Here is a 27,782-nt window from a genome sequence, read left to right as displayed (position 1 = left end):
TGTTGAGCACGGGACAGTCAAACGGACGAATAATATACCCATCCCATTGAAAAACTACGATGCTTCGACCAATCACATTCGTGAATTATTATGCGCAATGTAATAATATTATTGTTCTCACGAAGCCTTCACAAAAACTACGCTGCTCGCGTGTGAAAAATGACAAAGCGCTGTTTCGTCCATGGTTGTTCACTGTTTTATCGAAAAGTGTAATATCCACTGAAAACAGGTTTTGAACATTCTTATTTTGGTCGTCAATGGTAAATTAACTATTGGAAACGAAAATGGTAATGGGTCATCGTTTAAATCCAGTCTATGTCTAAAATATAACGAAATGTATCAAACAAAATGATAATTGTCATTTTATTTTGTTTGTTTGTGTAGGATTTTCCCAAGTACATGCTTAACAAGAAGGATATACCAACGGATCCCCGCTTCTGGTACCAGAAGCATTACCAGAATGGGTTTTCTTTAGAGAGCGTTGTGGCAAAAGGTAACGTGACGACTTTAAAGAAGTCTCAATAATAGACGCACATAGGGCACATTCGAAACCCGTTCTCCTGTTAACACGAGAACCAACTCAAGTAGGGTGTTCGCGTCTTCGCGGACGGGATTTTCACTCCCCACTTTAATTGGGAGTAGATGAAGAACGTCAAGAACACAGATACCGGGCGGACTGCATGAGGCTCCTAACTCAACTTGCGTTAAGTTTTGTGCATAAAACTGAAAGCCATCATTCAATACAGGACCAGTACATACTATTAATCTTAAAAGGGACCGGGGGGGGGGGGCGGAATCCGTCCCCCTCGACTTTTTCCGCGATAGCCTTAAAAAAACGTTTTTCGCGACCCGAGCTGTTATGACATTTTAGCCTCGAGCCTTACGCATCTTTTGACACCCAAAATATAAATATCGGACCAGGGGTTGTCGCGCAGCGAAAAATTTTACGGCGCTACGCGCCGTGACAACTGAATTTCCCCATATACGTCGTGTACATAGCCCAGAATTACCAGTCGTACATATGAATAATTAATTAGCCATAATTTCAAACCCTTTGACCTATAGTCATGAAATTTCTTGGGTAGCCTATGTTCATGAAGAGTTGCTGTATGCATGTACCGAGTTTCAAAAATCTTCGTCACTCGATGGCCGATATCTTGCGGAATCCCCCCCCCCCCCCGGCTGAGAGATGGTCAAAATAACCCGGCCCTTTTAGAGTTAAATGATACAAAATTGAAATTTTAAGTGATAATAGAGTGGGCTTGTCTTTGGCAATTTACAGCTGTCCTGGATTTCAATTATTTTCGCAAGATTATTGGTTTCCCTTCTTTTCATTCGGCAATTTAACATGGCCGCTTCCATCTTGAATCTTTGCCCAGCTGCTGCACTCCACATGCACTTGGGTGTTCGTAATACATGAGAACATGGTTCGCGGGTCACTTGCAAACGGGGTTTTCAGTACGCCCGTAATAAACACCCAAGGTTATGCAGGTGCCCATTCGAGGATTTCAAATACAGTTGTAGGCCTACTCGTACTTGGTACTTGGTCCTTGGTCCTCCGAAATATTCCATCTAGGGTTTTACAAGGTGCGGCAGCCACTGCCAGAAACACCGGGGCGAACCCCTTCTCTTAGCGACAAGTGTTACTGGGTTCTTTAACGTGCATTAGGCCTACACAATTAACCCACAGGACCTACGGCTTTACGTCCCATCCGAAGGACGAAGCAATAGTGGTAAAGTGCCTTGTTCAAGAGCACAAGCACCATGTTCCCACGGCCAGGATTGTACCACGGCACACGAGTCGAATACCGTAACCATTGGACCACAGCACCCCCGTCGTAAATTGGCCTATTTGTTAGTGTTAAGCTTTCAAGTGTATTTCCAAGTAAGATGTAATAACATTTCATCTGGCATTCCTCATGTTTTCACCGGACATTGTATTTTGCAAAGCGCATTGTCAGTGCTTACGATTACCTGCTCCAAGAAAAACCCCATCAAATTATTGGTTTATTTTTCCCATTACAGGAATGTATCTGGCAATGGCTCCTAATGGTGAGGCCATGCTGTCCACGAAACAAACCGAACTTAAGGTGAACAAAAGTATGACGACGGCTAGCAAGTGGGAACCTAGCTCACCTGCAATGACGAAATAAGATATTTTATTGCCTGCTATAGTGAAACCACAGGCGCCATTTTTTTTGACTGAAGTGTTTTCTTTTTACTAAAATATTTTTATTTAATTGTTTATTTTACAAACATATTTTCTTTACCAAAAATAACCTATTGCTATGTCTCTTTACGTTTACCCTGATGGTTAACGGCGACAAACTGGATATATGATTCTTAAATCTAAAACAATGCATTTTGGTGGTACTTGGACGAAAATGAACCTTTAACTTGGAGGCCAAGTTATGGTCTAGGATCGGTGAGGGAAAAGAAACACCACGCTCTTGCCAAAAGTTATGTTTTAAGAGCTCCACTTATTATTATAGTTCGATCTAGTCATAATCAGAAATATCGTGTATTCTACAATTTCTTCCCGTGAATTTGCGCACAAAATGTAGTCTAGCCTCATCCAAATGATATTTCAAACAATGATTGTAGATGTAGAAATTGCATTGTTATACCTGTCTTGAATACTGTATTTTCATTGGCTTAGAACGATCACGTGTTGAGTTTGTAAAAAGTCATGGCACACGCTACCTGTGGAGTGTGCTATGACTTTGTGCGTACGGTACGTATACGGTGTAAAACGTTTGTATCGTTGGTACCCACGCTATTTTCACCATGTTTTTACACATGAGTGGGAGCAGCGAACTAGCAGACGATCAGCTGTTTCGAGCACGCGGCAGGCATGTGAGTTGACGTTCGAGTGTCATGATTGCTGTGTTTACTGCTGTTTGTTTTCGTGATTTTTGCATCAAAATAAAATTTTTTTTCCAAGATTCGCCTTGGGTGCCATGCGGCCCTCGGGTGTTCAAAACGTCATATCCCACATCACAGCAGTCAACCGTGAATAAATTGTTAAATACATGTATAAATATTTCATGAACATGTATTTTTTTTGTAATCGGTTCCTAGTTTTTTTTTGCAATAATTATTAGTTGCGAAAAGTCGGCAAATTTATAGACGGTAGATTGTAGGCCCGTAATTAAGGGCGTGCCATCTTATTAAGTTTATCATCGGCCTACAATGAATAAGTTTCATTTTGCATTGCATTTTGTGCAGTCAGTTTTGTGGGAAAAAAACCCAAACCACTTTCCATTTTTTAAACAAAAATTCTTGCTATTCTCCGATATACTGAGGGCGTTGTTGCAGGCTTTTATGCAACTAAGTCATAGGTGCAATGCCATATTAAATTGTCCTACATGCATTATTGGTTTTGTCAACACAAACATGCATGCATTGTGGCGTCCAGTTTATTAATCACGTTGCATTGCTTTTGATTATAATAAAGCGCATTGCATGGCTTGAATTAGGAAAAAAAGTTTCGTTTTTAGTTGTGTTTTCAGGGAACCTGAAAAAAAAAGACAACTGGAAACAACACTCACTTGTGGGAAACTGTATATTGTATTGTACATTGCTTGGTGGCGCGGTAGTTCAAAAAGTGGATTCCAGACAAAATTGTTAAATAAATGAAGACGGAAGTACAAAGTACATAGTGTATCTGCAGTAATATGCATTCTTTAAATTCAAGTAATATGCTGTGAAAAAAAGTCGCCTATGCCGTGTGTTTATGTAGGCTATTAACGACAGGCTCAAAATAGTAACAGTGTTTGTTCCCATTGTCAAATAAAGGTGAATTCCACCAATTAAAATGGCGGTTTTTATTTAGTGATTATCTACTTTCTTTATATTAATTATATTAGCCTTTTTAGTCGAGCGTGACGTAAAGTTGTCTTTAACGACCCAACATAATTATGGGTAATGCGTGTGGCATTTCACTGCGCGACCACTTTCGGCCTGGTAGTTTGACATGACGGTCGCGGTAAACTAGACAGGGACGTTAGTTTACCGTCTGTCCCCATCGGATTTTGTCATTCGTAGGAAATGAAGTCGCGATACGTTATTAACGTTAACCAAAAACAATCCAATGGGAACAGGGCCATGTGTAGGACTGGAGCGTGCACGGCATTCTTTTGCTCATGGGTGGACGGTTTGTGGTAGTTGTGGCCAAAAGATAGGGATTGGAGGCAAGTTCAGATCAAATTGTTTGTTTTTTTTGCCGGATTTAAACTGGCTAGGGAAATCCCCATAAAATTTCCCTCGGCATTACGTCACCTATTTGATCAATCTGTGTGAAATCGGACTAGTCACAATGAAAGCTCATTTCAAGTTAAATTTCCCGGAATTAACTGTTCAAGGCAACACTCCACACATAATTTTAACCGTGAAAAACAAGAAGACCACATCTTCATTCCTTAAATTAAATTTTCCTCATTAAAAGTTCATTTCTCTGTGAAAAGAATCTTTAAGAGATGTTTCACGGACGTTCACATGGGGCTTATATAGGACTAATCCTGTAAGGGTATTTTCACGGTTTTTTAATGACCCTGGCCACTGAGGATTATCATTGGTTATACGTAACGGTACACTGGGTCTATCTCCATGGGTAAACAAATGACTTCCTTAAGGGTGTTTTCACGGACTCCTAATCTGGCTTAATATGTTGAAAAATCCGTGGAAATTTAGTTAACTGTAATTTCAAGGGAAAATGGATCTTTAACGAATTTTTAAGGGATGAAGATGTTCATAGTAACGTACCTATTACGCTATTACGAACACTAATTTTGGCTAAAACGAACATCTCCTTTAAGCCCCCCCGAAACAGTAAATTCTATTATAACGCACAGTCAATATAACGAACGACCACTTATAATGAACATTTTTTTTTTATGGATCCCATGTTGTTCGTTATAACCGCGTTCTACTGTTTAGTTGAATAATATTGTACATGCAGTTTCTGGGAAGGAAAAGCGTACCATGGCGGCTACGGAATGCGGGATGACGACGAACTCATTGTATAAGCACGACAAAAGAACCCCTTTTCTGGCGTATAGAATTAGAAGCGGACCCAGCCATGAAGAAATACCAGACTTTGAGCTATACATTGTGACTCTAATGTATGGGGTAGGATGGGGGAACTTACCACTTTCGCTTTGAATAGGACGGGGAAAAATCTTTCTGGAATTTTCGGTCAAGCCTCCTATTACGACAGCGCAGGTGTGAGACTAATGATCTCACGTTAGGATTTCTCCTACCAATATCCTGGTTCAAAAGAAGACAAGTTATGTTGAACTTTACTTTCATGATCTACTGGCGTTTTATTTTCGAGTTTCACCTCGAAAAATCATATTATATGTGACCGGCTCAACAAAAAAGGGTATTATGTCGCAAAAAGTGAAATTGAGTAATATACATGGTTGGAAAGCCCACAATTTAAGCTTTCACTTGGTATATAATAGGATTCCATAGCCCCTCCCGTTCTGGAGATATGACGTATTTGCATATTAATTATTTCCTTTAAGTTGAAATTACACAACTGAGAAAACAGGTGTTGAAATAGCTGGCTTTGTTGTAGAACATTCGAACAATGCACACAAAATGGTTGTTTTTTTCCAGTTTGTTCATCAAAATCAACATTTCTGTGAATGAAACCTGAAACTGTAGGTATCAAAGATGTCAGTCATGACAAAAAATGAAAATCACATTTTGACAAAATTTTCACCCTCTCAACATTGAGTGGACCATTACACAATAATGCTCAGCGCAACTTAATACCCTTTTTTTGTGGAGCCGGTCACATATTAATTATATTTTGAATAACTGCTTAATTTTATAAATATTTTATTTAATGAATTTTTATCCTAAATGTATTAATTACTGTTATCCAATTAGTTTGGAGAGCCCCTCGACAGAAACTTGTTTCTTTTGGGTAATCCTGCGGAAGCTTTTTGGGTGTTGTTTTCTGTTATGTTTTCTGTTATGTTTACTACTTAGTGTTATTTGTACATGTAATTGTTTAACTGTAATTCACTGTTTGTAATATCCCGGAAAATGAAATAAATAAATAAATAAATAAGGGTTATTTGCTATATAATTCATTAAATTTTTAATGAGACATCGAGCGGAAACAAGTATTTGCCCATGTTTAGTTATCATACATGTAATTTAAACGTACTTTTACAAATTTCATTTTTTTACGGCCCGACAATAATTCAGGCTTAGCTTTTGTACATTTGGAGACCCCGGCCTAGGCAACCCAAAACAAAAACCGTTTTATAGAGGTTTGCAGACGCTAAAATAGGGGAATACTAAAATAAAACATATGGGCCTAAAATATTGGTATGGAAAAAATTGGGCCCACTAAATGAAAATATCGGTATGGAAAAAAATGAATTTGTTGAAAAGGGTACAGTTTATCTTTAAAAATCTGAATATTTTGCTGTTGACGTTTTGACCCCACTGTCAATAATGGTGCATTCTGTAGCGAGTATAATGATATGAAACTTGGCACTTTGTTCACTATTTTGTCTGCGATGTTTGTACCATGTCCCCTTTCTCTATGATTTTTTTTTGGGGGGACGGGATATTTGTCGAAAAGCCGTTAATTCATTTTTGTTTAAACAGACTTTCGCCCTTTTCAATAGCAGTGACAAAAAAGGCATTACATATATATCAGATATAAGTTGAAGCGTCTTATTACAAAACCACTCAAAAATTACATCTCAAGTTCCCCTTCATTACATATAGTGGAACGTCGCTATAACGAACATTGTGAGATCCACAGAAATTGTTCGTAATAGCGATCGTTCGGTATAGCGATTTTCACACATTTTTGGCGCCCTCTTTTGATCATTGTTATTGTGTAGTTGCATTTACAAACCACGCGTGGAGTCGCCAAACTTGTCCATTGATATTTTCAATTCCGTAGCAGAACTTCACCATGTACGCCCTGGTAGTTACTGAAAGACGACTTCGAACACTTGTGACTAGTGAATTATGTAATTACGCAGTTTTTAATAATCGTCCCACGGACTACAAGCCTTGGTGTAATTGGCGGTTTTTATTCTACTGTTGGATGTGGATAATAAATAAATAAATAAATTAAAAAAATTGGGAATTTGAGACGATTCACTTTCGAGGTTAGCCTAAGGCCAAATAATAACAAAAAAATGTTTAGCGTCCCCGCCCGCTTCCTTTTTGGAGGCCGCCTCCTTTTTTCTTTTTTTTAATTGAAAAAAAAAAAACCCCGAAAAAATTGATACATTTTAAACACTAACATAATTTTGGCCTCTTTGTCTGTTGCATCTAGCCCATGTAAAGCTGGTCATTCCTGAAGTCCAAATGGCGGCCATTCAAAAAATTAAGCTGGCGGCCATCTTGAGAAATAGCCCGGCCGGTCGTTTTGGAAAATGGGTCGGGCGGCCATTTTGGAGAAAAAAGAAAAGAAAAAGGGCCTCCATCCTTTTTTTTTCTTCAGAAAGGCAGGACGCTAAACATGTTTTTTTTGTTTTTTTTATTTGGCCTAACTTTATTTGGTGGCATTGGTAGTTACATGTATATGTGAGATACGTGCACTAAGAACAAAGTGACTGAACATTGAGGATATAATAAATATTGTGCAGTCAACGGGGTGTGCTCAAATTGAACTGCAATTTAAAGATTTTTTGGCACAAACAGTTGTTTCAATTTTTCACCTTTTGAGAAAATCTGCTTTAACACAACACGTAATGAACCCATAATTACATGTGCACAAATGTGGACTGCCCTGCAGTGCCTATTACATCATATCTTGAGAACTCTTGGCAATTACAATTTGAAAAAGATTTGAAGTGTTCAGGAAAAAATATTATTAGATGGATGGAGTTTCTCCAATTTTTGTAAAACTGGCCTTTATCTGCTTTTGCAAATGAATTATTCATTTGCAGGCAGCATGTGGCTTCATTATTACCCCAGTATACACCAACACAGATTTGATTTTACTGTGATCTTCACGAGTCATAAAGATCACAGTAAAGCCAAATCAGACAGACATACGGACAATTCACTGGTTTCTTTAACGGGGTTATCCTTATTAGGGTTACCTCAGACTTACTACGGAGAATTTTTTTTTTTTTTTTTTTTTCGTATTGCTACAAACATAAGGTCTATAGCTGTCCCTAGGCGTACCTCACGATACGTCTGACGATCAGACGATCCTCGTGGAGAAAGGGGGTTTAAACCGTTCGGAAAGTGCCTTTAAATGAGCTTGACGACCAGTTATAAAGATCCAATCATTGCCAAGCTCGGCACGAGGGGATACAAATGTTTACAGACACAAAGATGGCAACAAGTAAAACGACAGAACGAACGAAAATCTTTTTTGCCTGGAATTGAATTCTTTATTTTAGTTGAAGGTATTATATGATTATCAGAGCTATAAGTATAACTTCCATTAGAAGGTTTTTTATTTTTTTATTTTTTTTTATTTTTTTTTAAATTTTTTAAAAGGAAATTGGGGAAGACTAATCAGCATGGCTAGGAGGATATTTTTTATAAGGAACATTGGGGAAAACTAACCAGCATGGCTAGGAGGATATTTTTTAAAAAGAAAATTGGGGAAGACTAACCAGCATGGCTAGGAGGATATTTTTTAGAAGGAAAATTGGGGAAGACTAACCAGCATGGTTAGGAGGATATTTTTTAGAAGGAAAAATGGGGAAGACTAACCAGCATGGTTAGGAGGATATTTTTTAGAAGGAAAAATGGGGAAGACTAACCAGCATGGCTAGGAGGATATTTTTAAGAAGGAAAATTGGGGAAGACTAACCAGCATGGCTAGGAGGATATTTTTTAGAAGGAAAATTGGGGAAGACTAACCAGCATGGCTAGGAGGATATTCTTTAGAAGGAAAATTGGGGAAGACTAACCAGCATGGCTAGGAGGATATTTTTTTAGAAGGAAAATTGGGGAAAACTAACCAGTATGGCTAGGAGGATATTGTTAAAAAACAAAGTTGGGAAGACTAACCAGCATGGCTCGGAGGGTACTTTTTAGAAAGAAAATTGGCACAGCTAGTAGCCTAGCATGAATACTAAAGGAAGTTTACGTTAGGCCGTACAAACGCAGCGTGGAAATTTCAAGGATTGTAAGGAACGGATCATTAAAACATACACCGGAAAGTGAAGTAGTTTATAGATTAGTATAAGTAGTAAGGAATGCCGGCATGTAAAAGCTCTTACCAGTCTGTTTTGGTAAATTTGACAAGAAACCAGAAATTTGTCTAAAAAGCGAGACTCATCAGGTACAGTTCGCTAGACCTTGGGTAGGTTTCGTCTCGAGACTGTACGACCTACCCCGTAAGAACTTTTACGTGTTGATGTTATATCATAATTTAAATTTCAAGGAAGGGGGTATTTAATTGGGTTGTAAGAGTATAATTTTCATTAGAGATCAACTCACCTAAAACGATAAGACGTCCGCTCATTAAAGCCGAGGATATGGTGTTAAGAGGTCACGTTCAAAGGTACAAGTACATGTAGTAAAGGAATTGCGTTTCAACGTCAGAAGAATACGTGTTGTTCTTATGGTAGCTGGGAGCAAAGTGTGACGTGACGCCGGCGCGACGCACGGTTTTTTGAAAACGTCTAAGATACGCGCGTAATAAATTTTATGAACGAGATGCTTAACTAAAAAAAAAAAAAAATTTGTATTTAACCTATATTCATAAATACCTCAGACAGTTTAGCCATTCCTATTGGTCGAGAGCCCGTCATGTGGCCGGTATTAAACGGATGATAAAGACATGGCTAGCTGGTCTTAAACACTTTTCCAGTGTCAATAAAATATGGACTCCTAAAAATCCAGTGCCTCTTATCGTTTCATTGGTTGAACGTTCACAATCCTCACGTAGGCATGCGCAACACTACCAGGGAGTTAGAATTTTATAGTTCTAAATTCAAAACGCAACGCGCCAGGTGCGTTCTGCGCGACATCGCGTAGAACATGATACGCGCGCGTCAATCTCCATAAAAGGGTTGTTTTCATCTTACTCGCCAGCTGAACACTCCATTATTTTGCAAGAGGGATGTTTCAAAAAGCATAAAGTGAATTTGTTGAACAAAATCGGGATGTTTTGAACGAATTATATGATTTTTTTTTACCGAAAAGGTATTTATGAATGGGAATAAATATGTACTCCGTCGGTATTTATCACTCTGTTTAATACCACTTAGAGTCTGGGTGCTGATAATTACCCTCGCCTCCGGCTCGGGTAATTATCAGCACCCAGACTCTAAGTGGTATTAAACAGAGTGATAAAAACCTCCGGAGCACACATTTATTCCCTTAAAAATCTCTGAGCTGCGTTTTTTTTACTTACGTCGACCCCGCACTGATATTGTGCCACTCATTGCTTTTGATACGCACAACGATTCATTATTACGCGCGCGTATGATACGCGCGTATCTTAGACGTTTTCAAAAACCGTGCGTCGCGCCGGCGTCACGTCACACTTTGCTCCCAGCTACCATAAGAACAACACGTATTCTTCTGACGTTGAAACGCAATTCCTTTACTACATGTACTTGTACCTTTGAACGTGACCTCTTAACACCATATCCTCGACTTTAATGCGCGGACGTCTTATCGTTTTAGGTGAGTTGATCTCTAATGAAAATTATACTCTTACAACCCAATTAAATACCCCGTTTCTTTGAAATATAAATTATGATATAACATCAACACGTAAAAGTTCTTACGGGGTAGGTCGTACAGTCTCGAGACGAAACCTACCCAAGGTCTAGCGAACTGTACCTGATGAGTCTCGCTTTTTAGACAAATTTCTGGTTTCTTGTCAAATTTACCAAAACAGACTGGTAAGAGCTTTTACATGGCGGCATTCCTTACTACTTATACTAACCTATAAACCACTTCACTTTCCGGTGTATGTTTTAATGATCCGTTCCTTACAATCCTTGAAATTTTCCACGCTGCGTTTGTACGGCCTCACGTAAACTTCGTTCACTATTCATGCTAGGCTACTAGCTGTGCCAATTTTCTTTCTAAAAAGTACCCTCCGAGCCATGCTGGTTAGTCTTCCCAACTTTGCTTTTTTAAAAATATCCTCCTAGCCATGCCGGCTAGTCTTCCCCATGTTTCCTTCTAAAAAATATCCTCCTAGCCATGCTGGTTAGTCTTCCCCATTTTTCCTTCTAAAAAATATCCTCCTAGCCATGCTGGTTAGTCTTCCCCAATTTTCCTTCTAAAAAATATCCTCCTAGCCATGCTGGTTAGTCTTCCCCAATTTTCCTTCTAAATAATATCCTCCTAGCCATGCTGGTTAGTCTTCCCCATTTTTCCTTTTAAAAAATATCCTCTTAGCCATGCTGGTTAGTTTTCCCCAATGTTCCTTATAAAAAAATATCCTCCTAGCCATGCTGATAAGTCTTCCCCAATTTCCTTTAAAAAATTAAAACAAAATAATAATAAAAAATAAAAAATAAAAAATATAATTAAAAAATAAATAAAATGAAATAAATAAATAAATCAATCAATCAATCAATAAATAAATCAATAAATCAATAAATCAATAAAAAAAATCTAATGGAAGTTATACTTATAGCTCTGATAATCATATAATACCTTCAACTAAAATAAATAATTCAATTCCAGGCAAAAAAGATTTTCGTTCGTTCTGTCGTTTTACTTGTTGCCATCTTTGTGTCTGTAAACATTTGTATCCCCTCGTGCCGAGCTTGGCAATGATTGGATCTTTATAACTGGTCGTCAAGCTCATTTAAAGGCACTTTCCGAGCGGTTTAAACCCCCTTTCTCCACGAGGATCGTCTGATCGTCTGACGTATCGTGAGGTACGCCTAGGGACAGCTATAGACCTTATGTTTGTAGCAATACGAAAACTAGGGACAGCTATAGACCATATATGTTTGTAGCAATACGAAAACAATTCACTGGTTTCTTTAACGGGGTTATCCTTATTAGGGTTACCTCAGACTTACTACGGAGATTTTTCCTGTGCATGCAGTCCCTTTAACACCGATTCCCACCCAGTACCCCCATATCATTGACTCCAAGAACAGGGAAGACACTCCAATTTGTTTTTTTTTTCTTTTCTTCACAATCACCCAAAGTCTGTTTTAAGGTATCGCAATGCTTTTCTTTTATTACAACATGTCAGTTTTATGGAATTGCCACTGAGCATCAAATGAGGGATAGCCGACGAAATTTCATGGTCGAGGTTTATTAAAAATGGAATCCATCCACAGTTTAGTTGAGGATTTTACCTGTGAGTGGACGGTTAACAAGGCAAGAAGGTGTTTGGAAGGTTTTAGACACTAGCCTATAAGAAGTAAGAATCCATGTACCTATTAGACTCGGATCCTGCTGTAATACATGTATGTTGGTTAAAATATCCTCGACTCCGTGATGACTACATTTTGTGGCACATACGACTTGTTTTTTGGATGTTTCTTAACGAGATCAATATTGCAATGCATTAATGTGAATAGACTATAAGGCCAGCTTCTTTATGTTAATAACAAAATAATAATGTTGTTGAGTTATCAGGGTCGGAACAGCAAATTGCCGTGCTAACATTTCAGTAGCAAAGCCACTCGTATAATTTCCTGAATTTGACGGCCACGGAAAACAATTGACCGACCTTTTTTTCCATTTGCAGGAAACAAGCCGCTCAGCGAGGAGAAATACCTTTTCTAATTCTTAAACAGGAGCATGGAAAACGTTGTGAGAAAACGCCAAGGTACGTAAAAAATCATTCAATTTCAAACAAATTAACAAAACAAAACCAGAAACACACAGTGCCGTTACATACATTTCCCCCATAAAAAACTGTTTTTGAAATAGGCCTAACTACAAACAAAACCCTAAAACCCCCTCAAAACACGAGGTCAATTTTGAAAGGTTTTGGTTGTGCAGATACAAAAGTCATGTACTATAGCAGTGGTCTCAACTCCAATAAGTTTCATTTAATTTCAGTCACACACTCACTGCAAATTGTCAGTTGAGCGCAACAACATTTTTGGACACCGTGACCAAGTTCCTTGTCTTGATCAAGGACAAAAATAGTCGGACGGACATTTTTTTTTGGGGGGGGGGCATATGCGCATTGGTTTCTGTGGTCAGCATGGAAGTTAATTTGACCCAAAGTCCTACTTCACATCCAAATATTTACTGTTTCAAATTCACATTTTTATACAAATAGCCTACATTATGATTAAATGATGAAAAGATCACTATTTTATTTCATACCATGCCAGATTCACGTTCAGTTCGTACTAATCGTAGCCTCTGTAAAATACACGTTCAGGTTTCACACCTTTCTATAAACTTTGGTGTCAAGTTAAACTTGGAAAGCAGTTTCCTCCAAATATAAACAGTCATGTGGTTACGAAGGGCGATTTCTAAAGGTTACGTAACACTTTATTTTGAATGAAACTACATGTACACAGACATGTTCATGCAGGCGGGTGAAATCTTTGAAAATTAATTTCTCCAGTTTGGAAGACCGTATCTTCATGCAACATTCAGGATTTATTTCCCTTATAATGATCCAAGTATTCGTTGTGATATGTTCATTACTTTTCGCTGAAATTGAAAAAATAGGCCTGGCTACGTGCATTTTTGAAAGTTGTAACACTGGCGTTTGCAATATCTGTCAAGCTTTTCAAGCCTCGCGAATGTTGATAAGGTTTCTTTCCATTATGGTGTGCAATAAAAATTTGGAGAAAAGCCTCCTTCACGAGTTATTAATTAATAAATATCACCCTTTATGCCGGCTTCCATTGGTCGACGAGTGACGCTAATGAATATGCTAATCTACCATACGTTATTATGTCGCTTGGCCGGAATCGGTCAACCGTATAGCGCCTATACGGCGCTTTGCTGAACAATGCACGTCGGTTGTGTCAACGGAAAATCCTCGTCGAAATTTGCAACAACAGATTAAGCTGAAATGCGGGCTATTCTTAGATGATAAGTGTTGAACTACTCGTGAAATAACAACTTGGAGAGATTCCTAGAAATTGAGTTTAATACATGCATTTGGGGAAGTTTTCGAACGATTTCTTCCAGACTTGAAGGTCAGCTTTACCAGTAACCAGTATTGACGTTTCGGCATCGATGACCGAGAAATTTTTCACAGACGTGAAGTTTAGAATGTCGTCTTCCGTTATAATTTAACATTTCAGTCATACTGAGCATAGTTTCTGAGAAACACAACGTTCAAAAGGCCATTTTTGTGGTGCATGGATGTCACTGCTCTATTATAGCGTCTAAGTACGTAATCGCATTAGCTTTGCCTAACAACACCAGACACTTTGCCTTAGCAACCACACGACTGTAAAGCATAGCCTCAGTTTTTATTTAAAGTTCCAGATTTTCCTCTACATCAAGTACCGTGCAAGGGGCCCATGGTATTACTCGAAGAAGGCTTTGGCGCGGGTGTCGGTCAAACTCCGATTTTGAACTTTCCTTTTAATTGTCCCTTATCTGCTTTACTGATCCAGAAATGAAAATCAGCCTAGGTTTGCAATCATGATACACTCAACCAAAAAAGAAAGTTCCCCCAATGCTTTTTTGTGTAACTCAAAAAGTATTGAGCACCTCTCGCTCAAATAACGACTAATCAGTACAGAAATTCCTTTTTGCACCATTTGCCATAAATTGCACAATCGTGTACACATTTCCACTATTTTGGGCCAAACAGAGAGTATTATTGCTAAGAAATTTCTGTACTGATCAATCATAATTTGAGCAAGATGTACCCAGTAGTTTTTGAAGTTAGACAAAAAAGTATTAAGGGAGACTTTCTTTTTTGGTTGAGTGTAGTTGTATAAGTTATGACAACAAAAGGCTTTTTTTTTTGGTGAGTTTGCGAGGTTCTGAAAAGAACAGCTGGGAAATCAACGATAGGCGGTGGGCGGTTATGAAAATCCTCAAGTCTTACGTTGGAATACAGGTACCGCCAACTAGCCTTTTTAACACAATCAAGCCTGAAACTAATTGCTTATATTTTGGTGATCCTATTATACACAACCACCTGTTTGTCTATCCATATGTCCATTTATCCATCTATGACAATAGTGAATTAAGTTGGTAATTGGTCCATTAAGGTACAAGCCAGGAGAAAACCCAATCGCCCGATGAGGCTGCACGTGAGCCAAGATCAGCTCAGGGCACCTCTCAGGCTGATGCTTCCGTGAGTACTCAGATACAATAATGTATACATTCACGTGCATTTATAATGAGAGTTTAGACTTTACATTTGGCTTTGGGGTGCAATTTTTAGGGGGCGGGCGTCCATGCACAGGAGGAGGAACAAAACCACAACGTATCGAATATTTCACAACGCAAAGCAAGAAGAGTCCTACAGGTATCGTTCCCAATTTTTAGATACAGTTACTGTAATGATTAAAAAAAAGCCACCTTTTTGTTTTAATTAATGTGTGTGAGTTTTATGAGATTATATATCATTTCAATATCGATCTAGGAATTTAGCGACCACGTATTTCTTAACAACTTTAAAGTTGTTGACGGAGCAGTGGTGGACTTTCATGCGGACTTGAACGACAAAGATGGCCAGTACGTCTTTCAAAACGTCGCCGAAGACGGCTTGGCTTATTCCGCGGGTTTCCGGTAAGAAATTAATAACTGAATCGCCAGGCTTCTCTGTTACAAGTTCAAAATTTAATTGTTTTTCTCGAGTTTCCAATAAGGGCGGATCCAGAACAGGCGTGGGATTTGGGGACCGCTTATGGCCCCGAAAACTGTTTGGATTCCAGATGCTCCGTGGTGCGATCTGAGGCAGTTTCTGACCACTTTAACACATTTTGTTTGAGGAAAAGATGGTGGCATACGCAGTGCCTGCCTTTAATGCGACGTCACGGGGAAAAAAATGGGTTCTATTTTTTAGGGGGGGGGGCGGGTATGGCCCCCGTTGGCCCCTTACCTGGATCCGCTCTAGCGAGTTTCACACCGAAAACTTCCAAATCTCTCAGAGGTGCTGGTGCTGCGCTGGAACATTTGCATGATTTTCCTTTCTTTTTTTCTTTCACTGATTCGGCAGGACCGGCGATAGGCTGTTTCAGATAAACGGCACGAACATCGAGGGTTTTGGCATTGAATTCATCTTGGACCTTCTGCGCACATTTCACGGATATCAAGTGCCTCAACTGCTGCTGGTGAGCTATACTAGAATGGGCCGTTCAGGGGCCAAGAATTATTTCACGGCGCTGATAAGCACACACACACAAGTACACCCAGTCTGGCTTATAAAAGCAGGTTACCAGCCAAAACTCCATGTGATGTATATTGCTCGTGATTAGTATTCTGCTGTTGTCTGCTTAGCATGAAAATGACATGAGTTTTGGCTGCTAGAGAAAACAAGGAGTACTAAACATATAAAGGTTCCTATAACTAACAAAAATGTAATGTTATTATACAGGCTGTTGAGAGAAAACCTGAGATTGTCGCCGAACCGTCCGTGTTTCTTTGGGTCATCTTCAAGGTGATTTGGCAAGGTGAGTGCATGAGTGCAAGAGCGTGACATTCACCTTGAATATTCCAAACAAAAATAGTGCTCCTTCTCGTTTACTTTGCACCCCCCCCCCCCAGAAAAAAATGCAGTATAGGCCCTGCCTACGGATTTGGGGATTGTGGAACTGTATTGATTTGATTGATGAATTGCTACAGCTAGGTGACCCTTAATGTACCATAGCGACACCATGAATGTCTCTACCAACGCATGTCACATAATTCTTCTTTCGAGAGGTGGGGAGTGGGGAGGGGGCTGGGCAACAGTATTAGGGACGCTGTTCAATGCAGACAATTTTGGGAACTATCGGAAAATAAGTGGCGCTATTCGTGGCGCACATTTCTATATGAGGGGCATGCTGGCACTTTCATTTCAAATAAAAGGTAGAAATTTCGCCATATGGAGCAATTGGCACCCCACCCCCTTGCACCCCACCACTGCTCGTCGGTGTTAAGCAGTTCCCACGTTATTTTGGATAATTGGAGTTTGGTCCAGAATATATAGCTGGATGAATTTTTCCCGCAGATGACATCCCAAAGATCGAGGTTATTCAAACGCATAAAACCGACAGCGAAGAGATGCCATACTTTGACTTACTCACGTACTCCTGGGCAGGACCTCCGGTAAATGCATATGACATTTACATCGACGGGACGACACAGCTGTATCTCAGCATTAAAGGAGACAACATTGTGTTTGATACCTACAACCCGAAAAGTAAGTGACATGATCCAGGACCCATTATGCAAATCAACACACTAAAAACGAACTTTTATGCACGGTCTGTTCAATAGACCATTATCATGTTGCAGCCATCTTGGTTTTGTTCCCGTCAAACAACGTAACTAAAGCGAGGCTGGAAGGAAAAATACACACTGATCTTGATTTATACTGCCTGTCAGTATAATTGTACTCTAAGTCTGACTGAATAATTCACTGAATGAGTGACACTTTTGGGTCCAGTTTAGCCTTTCACCAAGGCCATCGTGGCTTAACTTGCCCGCTTTCAAAGCTTTCAAATTTATTCAGAATACAAATAAATATTACTTCATGGGATTTCTTTGCTATTGTTTTTAAGGCATGTTCCGTGGGTACTCGTACTTCGGCGGCCAACCTAAAAACGGCAATGTGTTGGCGTACTCTTTACAGTCACTCCAGCCTGTCAATAAAACGCCGCGGCCGGGTACCACGTTGGCAGGTACCGCAGACAACACTGTATCCGTTACGGTAAGTTCACTTTGTTGAGCACAGTAAGTGAAACGTTTATAGGGTATAGAATATACTTAATAGACCTTTCGTTCATTTGTAAATATTGAGCGCCATTTGGTATGATCTGCCACAAAGGGCATACATTTAAAGAGTGGTTGGCAACCGATTTTGCTCAAACATGCACACAGGCCGGGGCGGCGGAAAGAGTGCCCCTTCAGTTGCGGACATAAAATTTAATGTGCCCCGGCCCTCAAACATAAATGTGCCGCCTCCAGATGAAAACAAAACTGCCCCTAAAAGTGTCGGATAATGTGTTTTCAGTAACCATTTCCTAAAATGGCATGGAGAGTTCTGATATGAACGAGGAATATGAAAATCAAGCCCCAAAACCCTTACAATGCGCCCTGAAAATTATTGGCACATAATGCGTAGCTTGCATAATGGTCGGTTTTGAAGAGCGCCCCCTATTTTGTAAGGTGGAACCAGCTCCCCAACTATTTGATTTGATGGAGGCCAAGTGTCTGGTGAAGGAAAACGTGGCGACCTTTCAGCACGGATGTGCAAAATAAAATAACGCTCATCAGAAAGAGCCCCTTTTTGGTGATGCCCCCCCCCCCCCGTTTGAAAACCGTTCCGCCGCCGCTGTGCACATTATACATGTACCTTCATCTGCAGTAAAGTCTTTGGTAGCATTTGTTGGTAATTTTGTATTTTCAACGATGTGATTATGTTTGTAAGCATTAATAACCGATTATTTTGGCCCCGCCCGATGTACGATGTTTTGACCAGTCGTGGCTGCGCAACCTCCAATCGCATAATATTCTCATCAAGTAACAAAAACGTACACGTTTTCTTGTTCCCACGAAGTAAAAAAAAAATCATTGGCAATTGTCTTATTTAAACAGTCGAAAATGCAAGCATGATCCAAACTTTGGAAATTGATTGAGATATTTTTTTCTTAGACATGATTATAATGAAGTCTGAACAGTTTCTTTGATGAAAATGAGATGAATAAGAGAACGCTCCAAAAATGACTGTCAAACTGCACTGTACTGGCTGTACTGTGCTTGTGAATGTGTTATGACAGAGTGAAATAAGAACATTATTTTCATTTTGTTATGTTTGTGAAGGATTTTCCTGAGTTCATGCTTGGCGATGAGATCACAGAGGACCCCCGCTTATGGTACCAGAAGCATTACAAAAATGGGTTTTCTTTTGAGAGCACTGTGGCAAAAGGTAAAGTAACCGCGACTTAAATGTTTCAAAAAGACACATAGCTAAGATTAATCAAGTGCCCATCATAGCACTTCAAATACTCGTAAATCGGTAAAGCTTTGGATTCTTTCCCAATAGGATGTAATATGCATATATACTAATATTTTATCTGGTATATTCGTATTTTCATTGCCTGGGTTAATTTCACCAAAGAAAGGGTGAAAACTGGAACTACCCAAACTTGGGTTGTCTTATAACCAATTGTTGGGTTATAATTTATGTGAAATTCAACCACAAGTTGTAGTCATACAAAACCAAATTAAATTTACGCTCAGCGTATTTGCTGAGCAGATGCACGTGCTTGGCTAGCTCCAAGAAAGAACCATTCAGTTTAATATTGGTTTATTTTTCCCATTACAGGAATGTACCTGGCAATGGCTCCGAATGGTGTGGCCATGCTGTCAGAGAATCAAACCGAACTTAAGGTGAACAGAAGTACGATGACGGCTAGCAAGTTGGAACCTAGCTGTGCAATGACGAAAGTATAAGATGTTCTATTGGCTGCTACTGAAGCCATCGGTACCCATTTCTTTTTTCTGAAGTGTTTTGTTTTTACTTTAAAATATTTTTACGAAGGTATTTTGACAAAAATACTTTTACCCGAGCGGTTAGAGCCAGGGACTAAGGAGTGGAAGGTTTGAGGTTCAAATTCCATTCGGACCAAAAACTATAAAACTCTGCCTGACGACCCAACAGTAAAATGGGTAGGCCTACCTGATTCGTTCAAGTTCAAGTTTGGTTTATTTCCACTTTGACACAACAATAAGTAAATAAATACACTGAGCGAGAGCAGTAATAATATAAGGATACTTTAGACTAAAGAAAGACTCTCTTTTAAAAGAAAAGTGGTGACATAGCGGAGGGGACCACATTTAGAAGCAGGGCTTTTGAGGTATGGGTCCCCTATTGTTACATAATAAAGTTACATAACACAAACTACAAGAACGTTTACAATGTGAAACACAGAGAGACTGAACACAAAGACGGAAAAAACAAATTCAACATGGAATTAAATACAAAGGGGAGGTAGACACATAATTTTAATTCGATAATAACTAGGCTAAGAATACGTAGAACAAAGGGAATTTTGAGCTTTTTCTTGAAAGCGAACGCAGTTTTGGAATATTTAAGATTAAGAGCTAAGGAGTTCCAGTATTTAGGGCCACAGTATCTGAATTTTTGGGCAAAATATGTGCGAGTATCGCGATATTAAAATGAGAGGCTTGTCTAGTTTGATGGGTGTGGACTTCTAGATTTTTTGGAAAAAAAAAAGAATCAAAGGCACTGGGGAGGTCCTTATTAATGAATTGAAACATGAAAGAGCAGGTTTGGAGATTGTGTTGCAAGAAAAGAGGGTCGGAATGAGTGCGAAAATCAGCAAAATAAAAATTCTAAGGACTTTTTTTCTGTAAAATCAACAATCTGTTGATGAACGTGGCTGATGCATTACCCCAAGCCAATATCCCTTAATTAACATAAGATAAAACTAGAGGTTCGCGTTTGTTGTTACAAACGCAGAGTGGTCGGGTAGACAACCATTTTATTAGAGATTGTCCAATTAAGTTATGAATATGTTTATGTCAGAAAAAATGGACCGAGAACTTCAACATTTCCAGTACCAATTATTTTGTACAAAAAGATTGCATCTTTTAAGGTACTAGTGCAGTGCCCGTCTAAAATGTGCATGTTCGGGAAACGCAAATTGCTTTGCCGCTGGTATAGGTTGCATCATTGCAGAGTTTTGGAGAACTGCTCGTGCAAACAACGCACGCGATTCAATGGTGTTGGTTTCACAGGTTGAACGCACACTTGCGTCAACATTTTTGCCAAGTTTGAAGTTCGACCACCCACAATGGTCGCTCAGTCGACGGCAAAAATAATGTGCCCGTGTACATACGAAAACATGGTACGCAGTGCTATTCACCCATTGATCCATTAGTATTCACCCATACTGGACAATGTATCGCCCTGCAATGCACGTGCGCGTGCCCGTCCTTTTTGCATTGTTTGTGTCATATTGAGCACGCGCGCTTTAGCTTAAACATGACGTAAACAATTGAAAAGAACGGCAGTGCGTGCTGGTGTTATGTTCTAAGCTATATACTGCCACGTTTGCCTCAGAAAATACTGCTTTTTCAGCTTTTTCAAGAACCGCTGGTCCAAACAACTTCAAACTTTGCACTGCACATTCTGTTGTCCCGAAAAATATACCCGCCAATTTTCAACTTCATACGGTGCCCATTCACCCATACTGGACAATGTATCGCCCTACAATGCCAGTGTGCGTGCCCGTCCTTTTTGCATTGTTTGCGTCATATTGAGCACGCGCGCTTTAGCTTAAACATGACGTAAACAATTGAATAGAACGGCAGTGCGTGGTGTTATGTTCTAAGCTGCCACGTTTGCCTCCGAAAATACTGCTTTTTGCAGCTTTTTCGAGAACCGCTTCAAACTTGGCACTGCACATTCTGTGGCCCCGAGCAATACACCCGCCGATTTTCAACTTCATACGGTGCCCGGTTCTGAAGATAATCGACGGACAGACAGACAGACAGAGATTCCTGGAATTATAGTAAGACTAGTGCAGTGCCCGTCTAAAATGTGCATGTTCGGGAAACGCAAATTGCTTTGCCGCTGGTATAGGTTGCATACTTGCAGAGTTTTGGAGAACTGCTCGTGCAAACAACGCACGCGGTTCAATTGTGTTGTTTTCACAGGTTGAACGCACACTTGCGTCAAAGTTTGTTCCAAGTTTGAAGTTCGACCACCTACAATGGTCGCTCAGTCGACTGCAAAAATAATGTGCCCGTGTACATATGAAATCATGGTATGCAGTGCTATTCACCCATACTGGAAAATGTATCGCCCTACAGGGCACGTGCGCGTGCCCGTACTTTTGCATTGGTTGCGTCATATTGAGCACGCGCGCATGACGTAAACAATTGAAAAGAACGGCAGTGCGTGGTGTTATGTTCTAAGCTGTCACGTTTGCCTCCTATAATACTGCTTTTTTGCAGCTTTTTCGAGAACCGCTCATCCAAACCACTTTAAACTTTGCACTGCACATTCTGTGGCCCCGAGCAATACACCCGCCGATTTTCAACTTCATACGGTGCCCGGTTCTCGAGATAATCGACGGACAGACAGACAGACAGAGATTCCTTGAATTGTAGTAAGACTAGTGCAGTGCCCGTCTAAAATGTTCATGTTGGGGAAGCGCAAATTGCTTGGCCGCTGGTATTGGTTGCTTGCAGCGTTTTTGAGAACTTCTCGTGCAAACAACGCACGTGATTCAATGGTGTTGTTTTCACAGGTTGCAACGCACACGTACACTCACAGGTTAAACGCACATTTTTTTAAATTGTGTTATTGTGTATCCCAGCCCCCACCCCCAGTGAAGTACCCATTGTTGATAGTGGAATATCCCCCAGTGAAGGTCAGCTAGCTCTTTGCACGTACACGCGTGCAGTGTTAATTGTGACATCACAGTCCACAACTCAGTGGCGCCATACGCACGCGTGGTGTTGCGTTATATTGAGCACGCGCGCTTGAGCTTTACATGACGTAAACAATTGAAAAGAACTTCAGCGCGTGCGGGTGTTATGTTCTAAGCTGTATATTGCCACGTTTGCCTCAGAAAATACTGCTTTTTTGCAGCTTTTTCGAGAACCGCTGGTCCAAAGAACTTCAAACTTTGCACTGCACATTCTGTTGTCCTGAAAAATATATCCGCCGATTTTCAGATTCATACGGTGCCCGGTTCTGGAGATAATCGACGGACAGACAGACAGACAGAGATTCCTGGAATTATAGTAAGACTAGTGCAGGGCCAGTCGAAAATGTGCGTGTTCGGAAGGGGCAGTTGAGAACTGCAGCTCGTGTAACAACGCACATTATTCAATGGTGTGAACGCACACTCGCAAGTTAAACGCACAAAATGTCGTCACCCCCCGGCACTGATATTTAACCCTACTGGACAATATGGTATCGCCCAACAACTGTAGGGCGTAGTTGTAGGGCGATACCATATTGTATTAGAGTCGCTCAGTCGACCGCCTACATACAGTGCAGTGATGGTTGCTCAGTTGACTACAAAATGCATGTGCCCGTGCATGCCACTCACGTATATGTCACGTACGAAGACATGGTGTGCAATGCTATCGCCCTACAATGTGCCCGTCCTTTTTGCACTGCTTGCGTCATATTGAGCACGCGCGCTTTAGCTCGAACATGACGTAAACAATTGAAAAAGAACCCCATGATGTGCCCGTCCTTTTGTCCATTGTTGCGTCATATTAAGCACGCGCGCTCTTGCTCAAACATGACGTAAACAATTGAAAAGAACGGCAGTGCGTGGTGTTCTAGGCTATATTCTGGCGCGCAAGGCCTCAGAAAATGCTGCTTTTTCGAAAACCGCTCATCCAAACCACTTCAAACTTGACACTGCACATTCGGTTGTCCCGAGCAATGCACCCGCCGATTTTCAACTTCATACGGTGCCCAGTTCTGGAGATAATCGACGGACAGACAGACAGACAGACAGACGGACAGACAGACAGAGATTCCTTGAATTGTAGTATAGATGATACATTTCAGTAAACAGTTAGGTACACGTACAAGTTATTTCCGGTTTGATGGCGTCATCAGTCAAAAAAAGGAAGGGAGGACACTTGTTTATTATTTAGTAAAATAACGCATGGAAATATGGAAATTTAGTGCATGTAATACTAACAGATAACTTCCAGTTTGATGAAGTCACAGTATTTGGAAGCAAAAGGTCAATATTAAGTGTAACAGATGTCATTTTTTTTCGGGGGGGGGGGAACAAAGTCATGAGACAGGGATCAAATGATGGATTTAAATTCAAAATAAAATGATCATTGTTGAATTCTCCCTACGGTCTGATGATGTCATGATTATGAAACCTTGCAAATTCATTTGTGGTTGCATAAGGGGATATATAGGGGCAATTATCATAAAAATTTGATCAAGGGCTGTAACATTTTAAAAGATTAAACGGTTTTCGATGAGCCGCTAGAGGGCGCCTTTTAGTGGGATGACGTCAAAATTACGTTTTTGTGATTGGCATTCCTCACTTAACACTTCCATTATATATCTGTCTGTAGTAAAATGCTTCCGTTTTAGAGTAAGATTTAGTTTTTATTGCACTTCCGGTAACACCGGAAGTAAAGCTCGAGCAGTTTTGTGCCTGGAATTAAGAAATGTTGCTCTAGGTACCGTCTACAACCTCACGAAAAAACGAACACGATACTCTATTTAGTTCAAGAGATATAGGTAAAATTATTTTGTCAAATCGTGCAATCAAATTGCTTGTAATTCGATACCTGATGACGTCATGATGACGTAACAACACTTATAACATCTTCGTAACATGATTCAAGTTCACAATAGGTTTTATGATCTAAACGGTAAACCGTTCGGAAGAAATTGTGCTTTGTTTCGATTTCAGGCTAATGTCTTCATTTTGAATTCACCTAAATTTGACTTTCCGGTAGACCCGGAAGTAAAGGTCAAGCGAGTTTACGTACACGACAAAAAATGTTGATCAATTCATGGTCTATCTCATTACAAGGTTGGAGCATAATTGATCATTTTGTTGAAGAGTTATAGATGAAAGAAGATCGTCATTTTTCAACGAAAATCGCTTGTAATTTGACATCCGATGACGTCATCATGACGTCAGTGTAATATGCACTACTCGGAATGAGGGTCAATATATGCTAATAGTTACAAGTTCATATCATATACCGTTTAGGAGAAAACCCGCGGAAACGTGCTGTACGGAAAAAAAAGAAAGAAAGAACTAGAGTTTCGCGTTTGTTGAGTTACAAACGCAGAGTGGTCGGGCGGACAGCCTTCTCATTATACACTGCCCAGCTAAGTTAGGAATATATGTAGAAAAAAGGATCACGAAATTAAATCCCTTTAAGTACAATCAATGTTTCAAAACGGTATCTTTAACGGTGTGATAAACTTCAGTAAACAATCTATGTGCACAAAAAGTTATTTCTAGTTTGATGACGTCATCAGTCAAAAATGGTTAGTGAATACTGATAAAGTTCGGAGAGGATAATTTGTCATTTAAAATTAAATAACGTATGAAAATATGGGAAATATAATTGTTTGTATTAATATCACATAACTTCCGGTTTGACGACGTATTTATAACACCTAACTTCCGGTTTGATGACGTCACAGCATTAGAGATCCAAAGGTGAACATTGTAATGGATATCATTATTTGGACTTCGAAGATATGACAGGGATCAAATGATAGAAATAAATTTAAACTTTGATCATTTTCGAATTCTCCTTAAAGTAACTTCCGGTCTGGTGACGTCATGAATTTGAAACCTTGCCACCTTATCTGTGATTAATCAGAGAATGTCAAGGGGCGATTTGGTAAAATTTGGACAGATAGTTTTACAATTACAGAAGGGAAACTATATTTTATGTGCCGATAGGGGGCGCCCTTTCGGATGATGACGTCATCACACTGTTTTTTGCGTCTTGCATTCCTCACTATACACTTTCATAATATATATCTGTCTGTAGTGAAATGCTTCCGCTTTTGAGTAATATTCAGTTTTTATTGCACTTCCGGTAACACCGGAAGTAAAGGTCAAGCGATTTTGCGTTCGGGAACATGAAATGTTTCTCACGGCATAGTCTACAACCTCACGAAAAAACGAACACGATACTCTATTTAGTTCAAAAGATATAACGCAAACTATTTTGTCAAAGTTTGCCCTTAAATCGCTTGTAATTTGATACCTGATTACGTCATGACGTCATGATGACGTAACAAAATGTACAACATCTTCGTAACATGGTACAAGTTCACACAAGGTTTTGTGATCATACCGTGAACCGTTCGGAAGAAATGCTGCTTTGTTTTGATGTCAGGCTAACGTCTTCATTTTGAATTCACCTAACTTTGACCTTCCGGTAGACCCGGAAGTAAAGGTCAAGCGAGTTCACGTACACTACAAAAACTGTTAAGCGATTAATGGTCTATCTGATTACAGAATACAAACATCATTGATTGTTTAGTTCAAGAGTTATAGGTGAAAGTAATTGGTCACTTTTTCAGATAAAATCACTTGTAATTTGACACCCGATGACGTAATCATGACGTCAGAGTAATATGCACCACTTCGGATGAGGGTCGATATATATTGAAAGTTACAAGTTCATACCATATACCGTTTAAGAGAAAACCCGCGGAGAAGTATTGTCCGGAAAAAAAAGAAAGAAAGAAAGAAAGAAAGAAAGAAAGATTAATCGTAACAGATCCAAAGAGTGGTCGGGTTGTGCCCGACCACTCAAAGAAAGAAAGATTAATCGTAACAGATCCAAAGAGTGGTCGGGTTGTGCCCGACCACTCAACAAGAGTGGAATAGAGAGTGAATAGCACTGACTGGGGGAGATCGAATTTTAGTCGATTAATGACACCCACGTTTCTTGCAATAATAGAACATAAAATAATGGTCAATGTGTTGTTTCCAAGATAAATTTTGATCTATGACTAAGCCAAGAAATTTAGTGCCAAAAAAAACGGGAAATAATATTGTTATCCATGATAATATTACTGAGCAAAACATTCTGTGATATACTAAAAAGCATACAATTGGTTTTATTAAGGTTAATAGACAATTTGTTGGCCTTCATCCAGTCCGCAATGTGAACCAACTCAGAGTTGAAAGTTGCGATAAGAGTGTTCAAATTGTGATGAGTATAAAACAAGTTGGAATCATCAGCATACAGGATAAAGGACAACACATTGGAGCAATTGGTAAAATCATTAATGTAAATAATAAACAATAATGGCGCACTAATTAACGGCTTTAAAGGAGAATCATTGTTGTTAATATTATTGACACATACTATTTTCTATTAGAGAGATAACTTCTGAACCACTCCAAGGCAACTCCACTGCGGACACCATAACGAGCTAAGTTTAAAAAAGAGAATATCATGGTTAATGGTGTCAAATACCTTGGAGAGGTCCAAAAAAATCCCAACAGTGTGGGTACAATTATCAACAGCGGATGAAATTTTATCGATTAAATCTAGAATAGCGTGGGTGGTAGAGTGTTTGTCACGAAAACCAAATTTGGAATTAGAAAGGATATTGTGATTCTTCAAAAAGTAGTACAGGGTTTGGAACGAGATCGGAGTTTCGGGGTCCGCTCCGTAAGTCCGACGCCTCATAAGTCCGACGCCTCATAAGTCCGACAAAATCGCATCCCCAACCGAACAAAGGCACATAAGTCCGACGCCTCATAGCTCCGACGCCTCATAAGTCCGACGCCTCATAGCTCCGACGCCTCATAGGTCCGACGCCTCATAGCGGTACGACGCCTCGTACGCTTCGTTTTTCCAGTGTCGGACTTATGAGGCGTCGGACTAGGCGTCGGACCTATGATGCGGAATAAATAAATGTTATGTCTCATAAGTCCGACGCCTCACAAGTCCGAAATTTCGGACAGTTATGAGGCGTCGGACCTATGAGGCTTTGGACTTATGATACGGCCCCTGAGTTTCTTGGTGTTTGAGCGAGATTCACTCATTCTGGAATGGTTAGTAGAGTTCCAGGTTTTAACATACACAGTCCAATGTGGAAAACAAAGCCGTTTTGGCTGCTACAGACGGAAATTCGGGCACTTTTTAGGTGTTTTACGGGACGCGCTTATTCAAACAACATGTCACAGGGCGCCCTCATT

The 27,782-nt window shown here is 39.8% G+C and overlaps 1 protein-coding gene across 5 annotated transcripts in view; it reads left to right on the top strand.

The window, feature by feature from the left end:
* LOC119737400 overlaps positions 1–27,321 on the top strand; it is a 35,561-nt gene extending 8,240 nt beyond the window's left edge. For 3 of the 5 annotated variants that reach the window (XM_038211725.1, XM_038211727.1, XM_038211728.1), the window contains 2 exons: positions 385–493; positions 2,026–3,822. In XM_038211725.1, coding sequence (XP_038067653.1) covers positions 385–493; positions 2,026–2,153 — 237 coding nt within the window. In that variant the 3' untranslated portion in view covers positions 2,154–3,822. Of the gene's footprint in view, positions 1–384; positions 494–2,025; positions 3,823–10,415; positions 10,639–12,679; positions 12,761–15,131; positions 15,218–15,508; positions 15,655–16,084; positions 16,200–16,462; positions 16,539–17,077; positions 17,270–17,630; positions 17,780–18,891; positions 18,998–19,396; positions 20,270–26,956 lie in introns of those variants that run through there. The other 2 variants (XM_038211729.1, XM_038211726.1) reach the window with 2 other exon arrangements.
* Positions 27,322–27,782: the final 461 nt, after the last annotated feature.

Source organism: Patiria miniata, unplaced genomic scaffold (genome assembly GCF_015706575.1).
Source record: "Patiria miniata isolate m_02_andy unplaced genomic scaffold, ASM1570657v1 HiC_scaffold_3, whole genome shotgun sequence".
NCBI classification, from domain to species: Eukaryota; Metazoa; Echinodermata; class Asteroidea; order Valvatida; family Asterinidae; genus Patiria; species Patiria miniata.
This window is presented reverse-complemented; position numbering and strand designations above follow the sequence as displayed.